The 18,277-nt window shown below is 41.3% G+C and overlaps 1 protein-coding gene across 17 annotated transcripts in view; it reads right to left on the reverse strand.

The window, feature by feature from the left end:
- LOC123757974 (E3 ubiquitin-protein ligase TRIP12) overlaps positions 1-18,277 on the reverse strand; it is a 188,053-nt gene that overhangs the window by 121,971 nt on the left and 47,805 nt on the right. For all 17 annotated transcript variants that reach the window (XM_069338831.1, XM_069338828.1, XM_045742013.2 and 14 more), the window contains 4 exons: positions 11,557-11,705; positions 10,494-10,647; positions 1,418-1,517; positions 402-676 (listed from right to left, as the gene is read on the reverse strand). In XM_069338831.1, the coding sequence (XP_069194932.1) occupies positions 402-676; positions 1,418-1,517; positions 10,494-10,647; positions 11,557-11,705 (678 nt within the window). The remainder of the gene's footprint in view (positions 1-401; positions 677-1,417; positions 1,518-10,493; positions 10,648-11,556; positions 11,706-18,277) is intronic.

The raw sequence follows: 18,277 nt of genomic DNA on the forward strand, positions 1-18,277 counted from the left end.
TCAGTACCAACCGATTTGAGCAAATTACATTGTTTTGTTTGACTTATTTGCAAAGTTATTTGGCAGTTTCAAGGCTTTCACTTGTGAACCCAGCAGTTTTTGTTTTTGACTCCGGTCAATGATAGGCTAACTGGAACTCACATGACTGATGCAACTTTATGTATATAGCAATCTCTATGAGACAGCTAAAGGGAGCCACTAAAGGCCTCCCCCAGAAAAGTTATCCATAAAGGGTCAAACATCTCTTGACATTTCATTTGCTTTTCTATTAATTACCTCATGTACATCTCCAACTTCATTCCCACTTACTAGTTCTATAACGACTATCCATTAGTTAAAATGCACACATTATACACACAAGTGTTAACTCCTGACTAAAATAAATTACAATATTGCATCACCTCCAAGTGTAGCCAATGATGCTGTAGGCAGCAAACCCGAAGTAGTCGAGGTAGAAGGTGCCACATGGAGAGCAGCGGAGGCCGTGGTGGTGGCTGGAGGTACTCCAGTTGAACTAGTGCCTCCTGTAGTGCCTGTAGTGGAACAAGCACCATGGGAAGAGGCTTGTGGGGGGCCTGATGATGTGGAGGAACCCTCATGGCCACCATGTGACCCAGACATGCCTGAGCCACCGCTGCCAAAACTCACCTTCCCGCACCCTCTAGACGAGTGCTGGCTGCAATTTGATGAATCAAAGATAATTAGTGTGTCAGATATAAACAGTTAAGAGAAATGGCAGAGAGAGTTCGATCTCCTTCCCCTGTACTCAGTGATAGGTAAGCACATGTTGATGCAAAAACACATGTTGATGCAAAAAATTTCCATCAACCATTTATTATGGAAAGACTAGTATTAAACCAAATGGCATTATGTAGATTAAACTGAAATATTGTAAAACATGCCAGCTTCTGTTTTTGACTTTGCCAGCTGCACACTTAATAGCACTAAGTAAGGCTCTCATGATATTCTCTCATGCTGGCTTCATTCAAATTTACATTAATATAATGTAAGTTTGAATGAAGGTGCAAATTTAGATGCTCCTTTTAGGTTCATGAGTGCATCTAAATTTGCACCCTACAGCATTTGCAAAGTACCATTATCTCAAACATTTGTTCAAGTCAAATGAAAACCTGCATTAAGGATTATGTTCATAATATATTCCTAAACAGGTATATTTAAATGCTCTTAAAAGTTGTGGCACTGAAAGTATAATTTTAACTTGAATAGAATTTTTTTTTAACTCGTGATAATTCAAGAGAAATCTTGATTAAGATTAACATGTGCAATGAATGATGTAATACTGATCATTGAAATTCTCTAAAGCAGAATTTTGCACTAAGCAAATATTAACACATTACTTTCTCACTAATTGCCAGGGACAAAGTCCTGACAACTCAAATTTATTTAAGTACTGCACCTGCTACTGGCACACGACCCCGTGTTGTTGGTTTTACTGCGACTGCTACGTTTAGAAGAAAGAGGCGATTTTTTGGTTCCGTGTGTTCTTTTCCAAGTTCCTGAAAGTTCAATAACAATACTACATTTTAATATGTGTAGGAAAACTTGTCTTTTTAACCCATGGCTAAAAGCCTTCACTTACTAATATTTCTTTTGGAAAAGCAAATACAGTGGCACCTCGACTTACAATTACCCCAACTTACGATAACTTCGAGTTATGATGTATATTTGATCAGATAATGCAACTCGTCTTACGATAGTGTCGTCGACTAACGATATTCGTGTATTAAAGATACACATTCGGGTCGTCCGAGCACATGGTTCCCGGTCGTGCAGGCTGACCTACCTCAGTTTACCAGAGCTGCCCACTTAGTGACGATCAAGCTTATAAGAAATTCTATTTTTGGGTGATCTTTTGCCTTTTGAACATAAAACTGATTATAATATATCGTGCCATGGGTCCCAAGAAAGTCAGGGTAAGGTTCAATATATGAAAACACATGTGAGGATGACCATGGAGGCAGTACAGAATATCCTTTCCTCAAATATTAAGAAAATGTGTGCAGCATGGAAAGAACTGTAAACTTTCACTGAAACAACTCGCCCAAATCAAGCTGCAGTAGGCCGTTGCCTTAACCTTTTCAGTGACACTGATGTATCACTACAGACAAACGTTAAAACAAAGGGAAAAACCAAGTGTCGCTAGACACATTTTTAGTGAGAAACTAGCAGTGAACCACAACCAAGTCCTAGTGGTATGCAGGCAAAACGTAGTAGAGAGAGTGTACCCCAGAGAAATCATCACTGCCCAATTTACACACAAATCACAATAGCGTGATACATCAAATGAACAAATCCACAAGGGCCTAACGAGGGTTCGAACCTACGTCCGAGATGATCCCAGACGCTGCCTTAATCGACTGAGCTACGACATGGAAAAGAATTGCAACCGGGAAATCATCCTAATTTACCCTGGTTCCTACAGTCTCTCCAAGACAAACCAGGGACATAGCTCGGATGCATGGGGGAATTGCGTAAAACCCTGGTTTCTCTCTCGGAGAGACTGCAGGAACCGTGGTAAATTAGGATGATTTCACAGTTGCAATTCTTTTCTATGTCGTAGCTCAATCGATTAAGGCAGCGTCTGGGATCCTCTCGGACGTAGGTTCGAACCCTCGTCACAGCCCTTGTAGATTTGATCACTGCCTGATGTTATAATGGAAGGGAACTTCCCTTCAAACAGAAACATCTCTCCTCCTCCTCCCCCCCTCATCATCATCCATATGCCATCAAGAGTCCTCCATAAAGGTAAGATAAATATATGTACTGTGTTGTAGTTAGAGAAAAAATTGTATTCAGTAATAAATGTATTTTTAAGTTAATATTTTTGGGGGTGTGGAACGGATTAATTCAATTCCCTTTATTTTTTTATGGGAAAAATCATTTTGACTTACGATATTTCGACATACAATATGTGTTTGGGAACAGATTACCATCGTAAATCGAGGCCCCACTACCATTTTCATTCAACAAATACTAAAGCACAATACTTTTAATTTGTTTTGTAACACCGTAAAGGTGCTTTGTACTAATATATACATAGAGTACATGAGTCACAGACAAGATTTTGAGAGGCACCAGGTTGGCAACCCCTAGTTATCTTGAGATGATTTCGGGGCTTTTTAGTGTCCCCGCGGCCCGGTCCTCGACCAGGCCTCCACCCCCAGGAAGCAGCCCGTGACAGCTGACTAACACCCAGGTACCTATTTTACTGCTAGGTAACAGGGGCATAGGATGAAAGAAACTCTGCCCATTGTTTCTCGCCGGCGCCTGGGATCGAACCCAGGACCACAGAATCACAAGTCCAGCGTGCTGTCCACTCGGCCGACCGGCTCCTAGTAATCAAGAAAGTCACACCTAGAAGTGTTAATAACGACAAACTGACCCGTGGTCAGGTCGTGAGAGTCTGACCTGGCATGTGCTATCTGATAATTGTAGCCTAATAGCCGATGGTTGGTAGTGTTGTTCCATCAAACAAGCCGCCATAAGGTGTGGCTTGGTAGAAGGCCTGGGGCTATCTACTAGGTTCCCAATAAATACCCAGGGAACTATAGATTCGAGAGGATAGGATAGAGCACAGCAGGAGCAGAGCAGAGCAGACAGCAATCGAGACAGGATGTCGAACGGCCAGGGGGAAGGGACTGCCTTGTCAACTGTAGACCCTCCCCCCCCACCTCTCCACCCAAATTAGGCTCAGTCCTCGGTGAGTTGAACGTTAAGGTGACTTAGTTGTGTTTTACTATAAAGTGTTGTGTGATGATCAGGGGCAGACAGCTGTAATGGCTCTCAAATTCTTGTGTAATGACTCGTGTTGTGTATTAATCTTGAACAATAAATTTGAATTGCTTGAATGATGATACTTATGTTTAAATATAATTGATGAATTTATGGTTTAAATTGTCTTTAACTTTGTTCCCTAGAGCTTTGTGAGTTGAGGCAAGAGTGCCTCTATGGTTACTGATTTGATGATTTTAATGAGTACATGTTTAGAGTTGATACATGAATTCCTTGGATAATTGTGATAGACAAGTTTCATTCCTTGTCTTGCATGTACCGAGTTAGAACGGATGGTGGCAGCACTTTCTACTTACTCTTTTCCACTTCTAATCTACCTTTATACCATCTACTTCTACTTCCTACTCCCTCTCCTCTCCCACTTTCCCTTGCAGGGGGCTGGTGGCCGAGCGGACAGCACGCTGGACACATGATCCTGTGGTCCCGTTTTTCATACCGGGCTCCAGCGAGAAACAATGGGCAGAGTTTCTTTCTCCCCATGTCCCTATTACCTAGCAGTAAATGGGTACCTGGGAGTTAGTCAGCTGTCATGGGCTGCTTCCTGGGGTGTATGTGTGTGCAACCCGTTCTCGCAAATTCGTATAGTCAATATTGACTTATTAACTACGTGCATAGGTGATATACTAAACATAATAGATACCCTTAAAAAACTTGATAGAAAACACCCACCTTACCTAACCTTGTTAGTATCTTAAGATAAGCATCTTATTGCTTCGTAATTACAATTATTACTTAACCTATACCTATAATAGGTTAAGTAACAATTGTAATTACGAAGCTATAAGATGCTTATCTTAAGATACTAACAAGGTTAGGTAAGGTCGGTATTTTCTATGAAGCTTTTTAAGGGTATCTATTATGTTTAGTATGTCACCTATGCACTTATTTAATAAGTCAATATTGACTTTACGAATTTGCGAGAACGGGTTGGTGTGTGTGTGTGTGTGTAATTACCTATGTATAGTTACAGGATGAGAGCTATGCTCGTGGTGTCCCGTCTACCCAGCATTCTGTCATATAACGCTTTGAAACTACTGACAGTTTTGGCCTCCATCACCTTTTCACCGACCTAACAAATTCACAAAGACCTGAAAGTTGTAGCATTAAATATTATGATAGATATCGTGAGGAGACATTCACATATGGGACTAATAGAACAACAACTCAGCAATGTGATGTCATAGTTGCCAGAATACGCCTGGGATATAGACGTATCTGGCAACTCTTTCAAAACCCAAATGTCGAGTACACAATGTGCCCACTTTGTGAAAGAGAAAACATGCACTCACTTTAACATTATACTGTATTGTACAATGTCCCATATTGACCGACTTTTGCCCTCCTGGGCCGAGGCATGCTGAACTCTGTAACAACTACTATTCGAGTACTCCAACACTTTATATATTAGACTTATACCCTAGATGAACCATGTAATGTAACTATATAACCTGAGCTTGTAAAAGCATCTTAATCACCTTCAGTGGTTAAGTTCCTATTATTAATTACACTAGTTTCTCTGTCAGCTATCTCACCCTGTCAGAGTAAAAGACAAATGTATGTGTGTGTAATTACCCAAGTGTAGTTACAGGACGAAAGCTACACTCGTGGTGTCCCATCTTCCCAGCAATCTGTCATATAACGCTTTGAAGCTACTGACTGTCTTGGCCTCCACCACCTTCTCACCTAACTCCCCTAACTTGTTCCAACAGTTTACCACTGTTTGCGAAAGTGAATTTTCTTATATTTCTTTGGCATCTGTGTTTAGCTAGTTTAAATCTATAACCTCTTGTTCTTAAAGTTCCAGGTCTCGGGAAATCTTTCCTATCGATTTTATCAATTCCTGTTACTATTTTATATGTAGTGATCGAATCGCCTCTTTTTCTTCTGTCTTCTAGTTTTGGCATATTTAATGCCTCTAACCTCTCCTTGTAGCTCTTGCCCTTCAGTTCTGGGAGCCACTTAGTAGCATGTCTGCACTTTTTCCAGCTTGTTGATGTGCTTCTTAAGATATGGGCACTACAAAACCGCGGCATATTCTAGCTTTGGCCTAACAAAAGTCGTGAACAATTTCTTTAGTATATCGCCATCCATGTATTTAAAAGCAATCCTGAAGTTAGAAAGCATGGCTCCTCCATAGGCTCCTCGCACAATATTCTTTATGTGGTCCTCAGGTGACAGTTTTCTATCTAGAACCACCCCTAGATCTCTATCAGAATTCTTTAAAGATTTCTCACATAATATATAGGTTGTGTTTAGGTCTATGTTCTCAAATTCCACATTCCATAACATGGCATTTATTAACATTAAATTCCATTTGCCAAGTGGTGCTCCATATACTTATTTTGTCCAGGTCATCTTGAAGGGCATGACAATCATCTAAGTTTCTTATCCTTCCTATTATCTTAGCATCATCAGCAAACATGTTCATATAATTCTGTATACCAACTGGTAGATCATTTATGTAGACAATAAACATCACTGGTGCAAGAACTGAACCCTGTGGTACTCCACTTGTGACATTTCTCCAGTCCGATACATTGCCTCTGATCACTGCCCTCATTTTTCTATCAGTCAGAAAATTTTTCATCCATGTTAGAAGCTTACCTGTCACCCCTCCAATATTTTCCAGTTTCCAGGACAACCTCTTATGTGGAACTCTGCCAAAAGCCTTTTTTAGGTCCAGATAGATGCAGTCAACCCAACCATTTCTTTCCTGCAATATCTCTGTTGCTCGATCATAGAAACTGAGTAAATTCGATACACAGGATCTTCCAGATCGAAAACCATACTGTCTGATATTATATCTTCTCTCTCCAGGTGTTCTACCCATTTAGTTTTAATTATTTTTTCCAATATTTTGACTATTACACTTGTCAATGATACAGGTCTATAATTAAGGGGACCTTCCCTGCTTCCACTTTTGTAGATTGGAACTATGTTAACCTTTTTCCACACATCACCTACAACTCCGGTAAACAGTGATGCCTGAAAAATCAGTTGAAGTGGAATGCTGAACTCAGGTGCGCACACACACTCAGAACCCATGGAGAAACTCCATCTGGACCAACTGCTTTGTTATTGCTTAGCTCCTTGAGCATTTTTTCCACTTGGTCTCTAGACTGCTCTATGTTGTTCTCTGGAATTCTTATTGTGTCTGGTTCTCTGAAGATCTTATTTTGTACAAACACACTTTGTAACTTTTCGTTTAATGTTTCACACGTTTCATTTTCAGTGTATCTGACCCCCCATTTTCAACCTCTGAATATTATCCTTTACCAGCAGCTTACTGTTAATGAATTTATAGAAAAGGCCTGGATCTGATTTACATTTGTCTGCTATACCGTTCTCAAAATTCCTCTCTGCCTCTCTCCTTACTGACGTGTAGTCGTTTCTTGCATCTTTGTATCGCTGGTATGTTTGGGGATTTGGCCTCTTTCTATAATGATTCCATGCTTGTGTCCTGTGATCTCTGGCCCTCTCGCAATTTCTGTTGAACAACCCTGTTTCCTAGGTCTGCATGTCTGTTTTGGTATGAATGTTTGTGCCTTCATCATAAATTGTGCAAAATTTGGCATACATCTCTTTTACTTCCTTGCCTAGCAACAAATCTGTCCAATTATACCCAAGAAAAAGTTCCCAAGTTCCCATAGCGTCCTCTCTTGAAATCAAGTTTAACAACTGTTTCACTGTCTCCATTCTCTACTAGATAATATCGCATAAGGTATTTAATGTCCAAGAGGACGTGATCACTCTTTCCCAAGGTAGGAAGGTACTGTATGTCAAATACGTCCTTTTTTCCTGGTGAATACTAGATCCAGTACTGACGGAACATCCCCTTCCCTCATTCTTGTGGCCTGCTTGACGTGTTAAACATGAATGTCTCCAAGATGAGGTTTAAATCTGCCTGTCCAAATGTCCTCTGTTCTTACCTCGTAGGCCTCCCAGTCTATTGCCTTAAAGTTGAAGTCCCCAGAACTAACAATCGGTATTTATCTGTCAGCTCTTGCCATACACTCATGACCATTATGAGGCCCTCTCGTTTGTCATCCAGTTCTTCCTTTGTCCATGTGTTGCTTGCTGGTGGATTGTAGGCATTTAAAATTATCAGCTTATCTTGAATCCAGATCTGCAATGCCATTATGTCTATATCTCAAGGGTTTTCAAACATTAATTCTCTTACCTTCAGGTGTTCTTTCACCAGCACAGCCACTCCTCCCTTCCTAGCTATCCTATCACGTCTCCAAACCGAATAGCCCGTTGGGAATAAGACCTCATTTAAAATATTTTCTTCAAGTTTTATCTCTGTTAATGCAACAATATCTGGGACTGAGCTTGATTATATCCTTCAACTCCAATATTTTCAATCTCACTCCATCTGTGTTGGTTTATATTATTTTCAGGAACATGTTCCCCTTCCTTTAATGATTTTGTTGCTTTGTCTTTATGTACCATTTCACAAGCTTTCCAGTCCCCGACTTTGTAGAAAAAAGAATGTCTTTCTTCATTTCTATCTCCATTTAGACATTTCGCTTCAATGAGGTTCATTTTCAGCTTTTTTCTGTCCTCCTTTGAGAGTCTTGTCTTATTGACCACAGTTTGCCATCTTCTTCACATTGCAATTTTCTGGCATTCAGAAGCACTTCCGTCATATACTTCACTCCATTAAACGTCACTCTTAAGGGGCAGTTCTTGCCTTTCTCATATTTACCTATCTTCCTAAAATCAGACATGCTCATTTGAATTTAGGCCTTCTCCTAATCCTACTATTTTTTCTATGATTTTCATCTCTTCTGCTGCTCAGTCCACCCTAGATGAAATTTCCTTCTCTACACATCCAAAAACTATTATGGACTTACTTCTATCTACAGTGTTTTGTACCAGTTTACGATTGGTTACCAGTTCTTTCCTAACTGCTTGCCCAAGATCTGCTTCTTTTTTGTCATTTCTGGTTTTGACTTCCAAACACACTTCCTTAATCGTCTCTTTGACAACTTGCACATGTCGCTTTTATTTCTTCTTTATACTTTTCTAGTTCTTTATTAGCCTCCTCTATTTGAGTTGCTAATGATGTTTCTCGTTGCATCTACTTGCCTAACTCAATGTTAGCCCTCAGGCTCCCTTTGAGTTGTTCAGCACGAGTATTTTCTTGTTTATTTCTTCAAATTCCCTACTCTTCACATTCCATGCCTCATTATCCTTTTCCAGTTCCTTCATGTGTGCCTCCTGTATCCTTACCTTATCAGTTGAGCTGTTAATTTCCTTACCTTGCTGGAAAAAAACTTCCTTTTAAATTACAAAACTCAATCTTGAGACCTTCATATTCTTGTACTAATTTAATTACCTTTTCTTCATATTTCTTTAGCATGTCCTCAATGATCACTAACCTGCAAAGAAAACCACCTTTCATTGCATCTTGTTGAGAGAAACCTGCAAAATATTCCTTTGCTGGGGTATTGTCTTCCCCAGTGGTGGTGGCCATCTTTGTTTACCTTCTGCTGTTTTGAAAGAACTTTTGAACCACATTTTTCATTCACTAACACTTATTTCTTATTTTAGTTTCTTTTCAAATTCCCTACACCTTCATGTATTCTGGGACACGACTTGCCGCTCTCACCCTACTCTCAACACTTAGATAATTTGAATTCTCCTGGAGCCTGCAGCAGTGACTCCTCAGTGTGATGCTCCTAATATATATCCCTGATATATATCTCCTGATATGTGTGTGTGTGTTGTGTGGTGTGGTGAGGAAAAAAATAGTAGTAGTTAGAAACAGTCGAGAGGCAGGCTGAAAGAGCAGAGCTCAACCCCCCCCCCCCCCCCCCCCCCCGGAGTTACGGGTAGCTGATCAGGGTACAATGCCTTGGTGTAGAACCTAGGTAATCAAATACCTAGGTGACAAGGTGTTGAACTAGAGAGGTTGCAGTGGCAACTCTGGGGGTACTCTAGAATAGTTAACCAAGGGCGGGATAATGAACAAAAGAGCCCATTTTCCCCACCCCCCCTTTACAGTTTCATACATTTCAGTATTACAGTGGTTTTCATTAACACAGAAAACTTCAAGATACCCTTTTATCCCAGAAAGGCTACTTAACATGTGCACTGGTTACATAAGAATACATATGCTAAAGTGGGTAAAAGTTTTGGTGTTTTTTGGATACATTGCTAACAAACTCACTTATATTTGACATTTCCGTTTAGTTGATATGCTCAGTCTGTGGATAGTTATACTATACATAAAATTATCACTTTCCACTTTCACAGGGATAGGAAGACATTATGTGTATATGAAATGGAAAAACAACTAAAGAAATTAAATATAATAGAGCAATAATACTTTAATAAATATTTTGTTTTAACTCTAGCAGAACAGGTAGCCTTCACAAATTCAAAATACAGTAGGTGTGGTGCGCCCTTGTGGGGCGCACCACACCTTGCACAATGCAAGGTGTGCGTGCCCCATTTGTAGCCTGCACATGCTGCTTTAGGTAATTATGAATCTTTTCACTCTTTCTATTGCCAAAACACATTAATTCCAGCCAATATGACAGAGGATTCCTTACTGGTCTAGTTGATATGCATCTGAGGAAGATTACTCATGCTAACTCTTGAAGAGGAAATTCAGTGAATAACTTAAACAACCATTTTGTTCAATTGAGGCCATCATTCATCCTATAACTAACCTGCTGACTGTCTCGAGTCTTTGGTCTGCGGGGTGTTTCTTTTACTGGTTGCAGACTGTTCTTGTGAAGATCTCCGTGACTCTCTAAGTCTTCTGAAGGTGTCAGCCAGGAAGGCAACGCCTTGCGAAGAGGGCGATGAGGGCAATGACTGCGACTGTAGGGGAAAATAGAACATAATACAATGGTTTCTAGCAATGTACACAACTCCAATTTTACAAATACTTGCATTACATTTACATACAGGAGAAATAAATTGGAATTGCGCAAAAAATGCATTTGGAAGTATTTAAACCTTGTAATAGTGAAGTTACATCAGGCCATCTGAGTAACAATTCTGAATCACTTTTCAATGTGATAGATTTTTACTGGAGGCTCAAACATTAATTGGCAACAGGTTGTGTGTGGTAATTTCAAATATTACATAGTACTTAAAACATATGTGAACGATAATACCACACACACCATAGGTCACCTTTAAGATATGTGCATTGCAGGGGTTAATAAAATTTCATGAAAGAAAAGGAAACTAAGTGTTCTGAAAACTTATGACACTAGTAAATCCCAAAAACCAACAATTGGTGACATCAAAAACCTATAAAATTTCCTATGATAGACATTTTCAATGATATTTGCCATGTAATACCAATTATGAAAGCTAAATTTAAACTCATCCTTCAAATTAAATTATGTGCAACAATAGAGGTGTGTGAGCAAGGATTGAGTTCATTCTAATTAAGGAAGGCTAATCAATGTCTAATTTGGTTCTATTAACTTTACCTGCCCAAAAAGCTACGCGTACTAGTGGCTGTACAAGAATGTAACTCTCGTTCGCGTGTGTGTGTGTGTGTGTGTGTGTGTGTGTGTGTGTGTGTGTGTGGAGATTAATTAATATATTATATATATATAAATTTAACATTTTATATGGCTTTAGCAGTTGATTTAAGCATTAAATTATATCCAGGAATTCCATTTATCAATGTTTATGATTGAGCATTTCCCTTACAACACCCTATTGATGAAGGGGTATAAGAGTGAATTTTAACAATAATAATGTGTACTTTACCTGCCCCTGCTGCTCTAAGCGTCCAGCAGTAAGCGGGTTATTACCGCCGCTACCTCCACCACCGCCTCCACCACCGTCGCTTAGGCGCAGACGGTTCCGCAGCGGATATGATTTTAGTATCCCACCACCCCCAGGCGACTTTTCTGTGTCTTAATATGAAAAAGAATTACCTCCTGTTAATATTTAATAACAGGGTTAATTTACATATAATCAATAATTAAAAAATAATGACCAAATAACGACCCAAATGGCTTGCATATTAGGTGTGTCCCCCATCCCCTACACAACTGAACATGGATGCACATTGTCCTTTTCATGGTGTATGAATTAACAAAAACTTTCCCTCAGTATGTGCATGCATGTCACTTGTGCACATGCATTAGAAAGTCACTATGTGCATGTATGTGGGCATGCGCACACAATGTACATACAGTATACAAGTGGATTGGGAAAGTACCCAATAACAATAAATTTTGACACAATGGAGAAGTTATTCCAAAACTGAACCCGGTGTTCTATCAGACTTTTATAATTGTTTACATTTCTATTATAAAAGCTATTATTAAAGGTGCTCAATGAAATCACATTAAAGTGATGAATTGCAGAGAAAATTAGTAGGAATCCAAGAGGATGATTCAAACCCCAACACTTGGTACTCCCAAGCCCACACCCTAGACCACTACATGGTTAAAGTAATCGAACCTGGGACTCTACCAATTCGTCTAAGAGTCCTGAGCATTTGAACTCAAGTGATTGAGGTAGAACTACTGGACTATACCCAGAGTGCATGGGGACAAGGTGTGAACCCTTGATAGGGCTTCAGTGGAAGCCTCATGACCTCTAAAGGATTCCGTCAAATCCCAGGTGCCATTGCTTTCACTATGTCATGGTGTAGTTAGAGCATGGACTTTTGAAGTTACAAGTGTGCCGGTTTGAATCCTCCTCATGGTTCCTACTTATTTTCCCAACTATTGAAAGTGCCCTCATAAAACCTCATTACTGTTATTACTCTTCTCTCACTAAGGAGTTATTTCAAATAAATTACTACAAATTAGCATTCCAGTACTCCCTTACAATAACTCTCCAACTACTTTAACAACTGATAAGATTCAATGGCATTGTTCCCAAAGTATATGCATCATTAATACAAGTACAGTACTGGGAGCATGACAAGCATATTTAATCACCAATTGTTCACTATGTACTTTCAAAGTCTTGTATGTTTAATGATTACAATAAGACATTCACTACAATTCACATGATGTCTTAACGTCAACATTGACATTAATGCATGGTGGAACACTGCTGCACTGTAATGGGACTAAGAATATGGTCAAAATACTTACCAGCGTATTAAATACCAAAGGAAGTTACATAAAGCTTTTTTTTCTATTCACTGAAGCTGCATGCAGTAACTTCTATTTTATAAAAAGTCCCCATAAAAATGGAAATGTACTCATATGAATGATGCATGGGTTAGTTGGGTTTGATAACTTTAGGACATTAAAATGCAAAATCCTATTTTACTTAATGAAAGCCAAGGCATTTGTCCTTTTGAATAATTTTTGAATATTTAAAGACTTGTATACATTGAGCAATTTTGTGAATAGGGATCAACTAGTTTTGGTAGGAAGTAACAGCTGCTGACATGTATGAAAAATAGGTCAAGATGTACTAAAAAAATTATTTTCTTCATAAAGAATATGACCATTTAACAAAACCCAATGAAACTTTTCTTTGCCACAACTTTAGCATACAGGACAGACCAAATCATCACTACTTTCATTTCATTACATGTTTGGTTCAAATGATTGTTTCAAACAAGTTTGTTACCAATTCCCTGCACATAATGTGTTTAAACAAATACAGTACCAAATATGTAACTTGTTTGGAATTTAGGTCTGTACTGGATTTAACTGACAAGGTAAAGTTATGAAGTTTGGCACTTGTGTCTTTAAAAATCTGATTTCTCATTGCAAATTTATACTGAAAAAGCAAATGCTGTGTTACTTGCATCTGAACAATAATATTGCTTAATAACTAGAATCAAAATTTGTTCTTTAAATCCACATTTAAAAAAAACAATAAACAATTTCTAAGAAACATTAAATACATTGATATTTAATTTTTACTTATAGTGTTTGTTGTCCCAAATTTGTAGGTCAAAAATTAATTTGAACACTCCAGAAAGATTTTCTTTATTAATACTGTACTGTATTCTATATAGAGCCACATTTTGCTTTTGGTGAAACCTACAAAATGAAAATAGTTTGGGAATTTAATTTTTATGTTTTAAATTTTATCACTAAAGTCTCGGAGGGAATCATAAAGCAAACGGAATATTTGGAAGACATCGCAAACCCTCTCACTGCTGAATATTGACTGTCACATACTTGCCTCTACTGTACAGTCTACAATTCAAATATTTTAATTTTCAAATTTTTCTTTTATATTTATAGTAGGAAAATTATCATCTTCCCAAAGTATCAGTTTAAAGAAAAAAAGTTAAATGTAATGAAACACCATTATTTTGGGCGAGACCCAGAAGCTCCTTGGAGCTAAACCAGGCTGATGTGCATATGTTAGACCATGGCAACACTCAATCAATGGAGTTCTAGGCCTACTGGGGGACCAGCACCAGAATCTAGCACCCTCAGATGAGGTACGAGCAGCAATATCCTATAGACACCCCATGTAATTGGAAGCTGGCTGTTTGGCATCTACCAAGTCAGGCACCCAGAAAGGGAGGAATTAAAAAAAAAAAAAAAAAAAAACACTACAGCTGGTTAGTAATTGCAAACCGAAAGCCGAACTAGCAAACCGAACTCCCCTTTCGGTTACTCCGAACCGAAACAAGTAAACAAGTAAATAAGCACGGCGTCGCTACAGTTGCCATGCTGCTGCTGCTGCACAACTCCTCCCTCCCTGGGAGGGGGAAGGGGGGTATCCAAGACCTCCCGTGCCAGCTAGCCAACCACAGTTTAAAGGCTGAATATAAAAAATGCAGGAAAAAAAAAAAAAAACTTTGAGGGGAGGGAGGGATGCCAGGGAGCCTTCAGGTCTCGCCAAGAAAATGGCATTTAATTACATTCAACGCTGGTTTTCTGTGGAGCCCCCCCCCCCCCCCCCTTTGGCTTCCCGGAGCTACCTAACCTAACGAAAAGAGGGACTTACTCGGGGAGGGTGGCCGCCACTCGATCCTAAACTCCAAGTCGAGACAACTGGGTGCAAGCTGCGACCCAAGGCTACACACACCCGAGAAGGACCAGGAACATGGAGTGAACTAGAGTGAACAATATGGAAGAAAATGAAGAATAGAAACATTGAAGAGCAGGGATGCCATAGGCACAATCAGAGAACACTATAAACATTAGAAATCCGCGGTTGTTCAACATCCTCCCAATGAGTAAGAAATATTGCCAGGACAACCATGGACATCTTCAAGAGAAAACTAGATAGTTTTCTCCAATAAATGCCGGACCAACCAGGATGCGGTGAGTATGTGGGTTTGTGGGCCGCTCCAAGCAACAGCCTGGTGGACCAAACTCTCAAGTCAAGCCTGGCCTCGGGCCAGGTTTGGGAAGCAGAAGAACTCCCAGAACCCCATCAACCAGGTTACCTGGTATGAATGAGGTACCGTGTAGCCAGGACCCTGTTCAACCTCCAAAAGCCAAGACTCGAATGTCAGCCCAGGACATAATACCAACAGGGCTACCCTCCCCCTGTTAAGTCTCCAAGCGAGCCAGGACTTCGAGCAACAACCGAACTGGTGGGAAGAGGTACAGGTAACCCCAGGTCGCCTAGTCCAGTCGAATGGCATCGACAGCAACAGCCTCACAGTCGGGAAAGGGCGCTGGAAGACACCTCAACCAAGCTGACACGAAGAGGTCCACATCTGGGCACCCAAAAGTCCAGCAGAGCCAATGGAACGAGTCATCTACCGTCCATTCCATGGACTTTGGAATGAAGCGGGACAGGCCGTCCACCAGTACGTTCGACACTCCCTGGACATGAGCCACCAAACCGAGAACTCAGCAGACGAGTCACCCTTAGTGACCAGCTCCAAAGAGGCAAAGACCGAATCGAACCCCCACAGTTCAGACAATAAACCACAGGGAAGCAGTCTGAATGGAGCCGGATTGTCGATCCGCCAGCAACTCAAACCCTTTGAAGCGAATGCCACACTGCCACCAACTCCCGCGCCGTGCTGTGACCTCAATGGAAGGATGAACCACACTTGACTCTGGCCGGCCTGTTGAGCACTGGCCACAAAGCCACAGCCGAGAGACGACACGTCCATGAACACATTGAGCGAGGGCTCGGGTAGGCATCATGGCACAGAACCTTAAAAAAAAAAAAAAAAAAGGAAGCCAGTGACACGACAGCCGACGCTAGGACTCCGGGGTTCGAACCTGGCAGAAGGGACGTTACCGAAGGAGCCAGAACGGCTGCCGAAGCCATATCCGACCCTACGAGTAGAAAAGCATGGCGAAGTTCAGACTCCCGCACAGCTGCTAGAACAACCAACGCGTGACCTGGGTGCCCTCTAAAAACAGCTGAAGACGGGACAGCAGGCGCAGCAATGCCGCAGGAGAGAGAGACAAGGAAGCGGTCCAAGAGTCCCACACAAGACCCAGCCAAGTCCGAACCCGAGAGGGAACCAAATGGGACTTCCTCCAGTTCACCAAGAATCTGCACCTGCCAAGCTGGAAAAGAACCAAATCCCCGGTGAGCAGACATGCAGACTGACTGGGAGCCCAGACCAGCCAACATGTTACCTGAACGCAACACGACGACGCATCGTCGAGGTAAGCCAGAACCCAAATGCCTAACAAACGCAAACAGGTCACCACAACCCGAGGTAAGGCATGTGAAAACGTGTAAGGCATGTCGTGGGGGGCCTGTCGCCCCCACGACAAAACCAAGCCAGCTGCTGAACCCCAGATAAATCGTGACGTGCCAACGGGTCCCGGAGGTCCAGGAACACCATCAAAGCACCCTGCCCCAAAAGCAGCCGGACCCAAGGACAGAGTGGTCATCCGAAAAGAGGGGGGCAAAAGACTCTGGTTCAGACAGGACAAGTCCAGAATGAACCACAGGTTCGCACAGTCCCGTTTCAAAACTGGAAACGGACAGGAAACCCACCTGAGAGAAACGCTGTCGTTTCGACCACGCCCAAGCGAACCCACTCCAGGATGACCCAAAAGCACAGGAGAAGAGGCCTGCCCCTCCAGCCCCAAACCCCACGAAGGAGGAGCCACCCAAGGCCACCGCAGGCCAAAGGAAATGACCCAAAATGCTCACGAATAGTGGGACCAGGTGAGAGCAAACAAAGCGAGCCTTCCTCACATCGCCCCGTCAATGAGGCGAACCGCAAAAAGGCCAACGACCCTTACGAGAACCCGACCCCAAATCTGGCACAACTGGCTTACGACAACCGAAGGAACCCCAAGCCCTGGCATGAACATTCCGGGCAGAACCACAACCATCCCCCCAGGAGAAAAAACAAGTCTGACATAGGTCAGCAACAGCAACTGACAAAAATCTAAGAGCCAGGGCCCAAACGGATTCCAAAGAGTGATACACGGATGATACTTGGTTAATGGGGGTTCTGGGAGGAGTTCTACTCCCCAAGTCCAACCCAAGGCCAGGCTTGACTTTTGAGAGTTTGGTCCACTAGGCTGTTGCTTGGAGCGACCCGCAGGCCCATATACCCACCACAGCCCGGTTGGTCTGGCACTGCTTGAAGAAACAATCTAGTTTCTTGAAGAAGAGGAAACAGTTGTTCCAGCAATATTTCTTGTGCTCGCTGGGAGGACGTTGAACAACCGCAGACCTCTGATGTTTATAGTGTTCTCCGATTGTGCCTATGGCACCCCTGCTCTTCACTGGTTCTATTTTGCATTTTCTTCCATATCGTTCACTCCAGTACGTTGTTATTTTACTGTGTAGATTTGGTACTTGGCCTTCTAGTATCTTCCACATGTATATTATTTGATATATCTCGTCTTTTTTCTAGTGAGTACATTCGGAGAGCTTTGAGACGATCCCAATAATTTAGGTGCTTTACTGCATCCATGTATGCCATGTGTGTTCTCTGTATTCCCTCTATTTCAGCAATCTCTCCTGCTCTGAGGGGAAAAGTGAGTACTGAGCAGTACTCCAGACGGGACAGTACAAGTGATTTGTATAGTACAACCATTGTGATGGGATCCCTGGATTTGAAAGTTCTCGTAATCCATCCGATCATTTTTCTGGCCGACGCAATATTTGCTTGGTTATGCTCCCTAAACGTTAGGTTGTCAGACCTCATTACTCCCAAATCCTTTACATGCTGCTTTCCTACTATGGGTACATTTGATTGTGTTTTGTACCCAATATTATGTTTAGGGTCCTCAATTTTACCATACCTGAGTGCTGGGAATTTATCACTGTTAAACATGTTATTTTCCGTTGCCCAGTCAAAAACTTTATTAATATCTGCTTGAAGTTTTTCAATATCTTCAGCCAAGGTAATTTTCATGCTGATTTTTGTATCATCTGCAAAGGATGATACAAAGCTGTGACTTGTATTTTTGTTTATATCTGATATGAGAATAAGGCAAAGCAGTGGTGCAAGGACTGTACCCTGCCAAGGGTACCAAGGACTGGACAAGCACCACCTGCCAGCACGCAAGGCAAGAAGCAAAGAACAGACATTGCTTCTCTCAGAATCAGTGCA

Source organism: Procambarus clarkii, chromosome 40, assembly GCF_040958095.1.
Source record: "Procambarus clarkii isolate CNS0578487 chromosome 40, FALCON_Pclarkii_2.0, whole genome shotgun sequence".
NCBI lineage: Eukaryota > Metazoa > Arthropoda > Malacostraca > Decapoda > Cambaridae > Procambarus > Procambarus clarkii.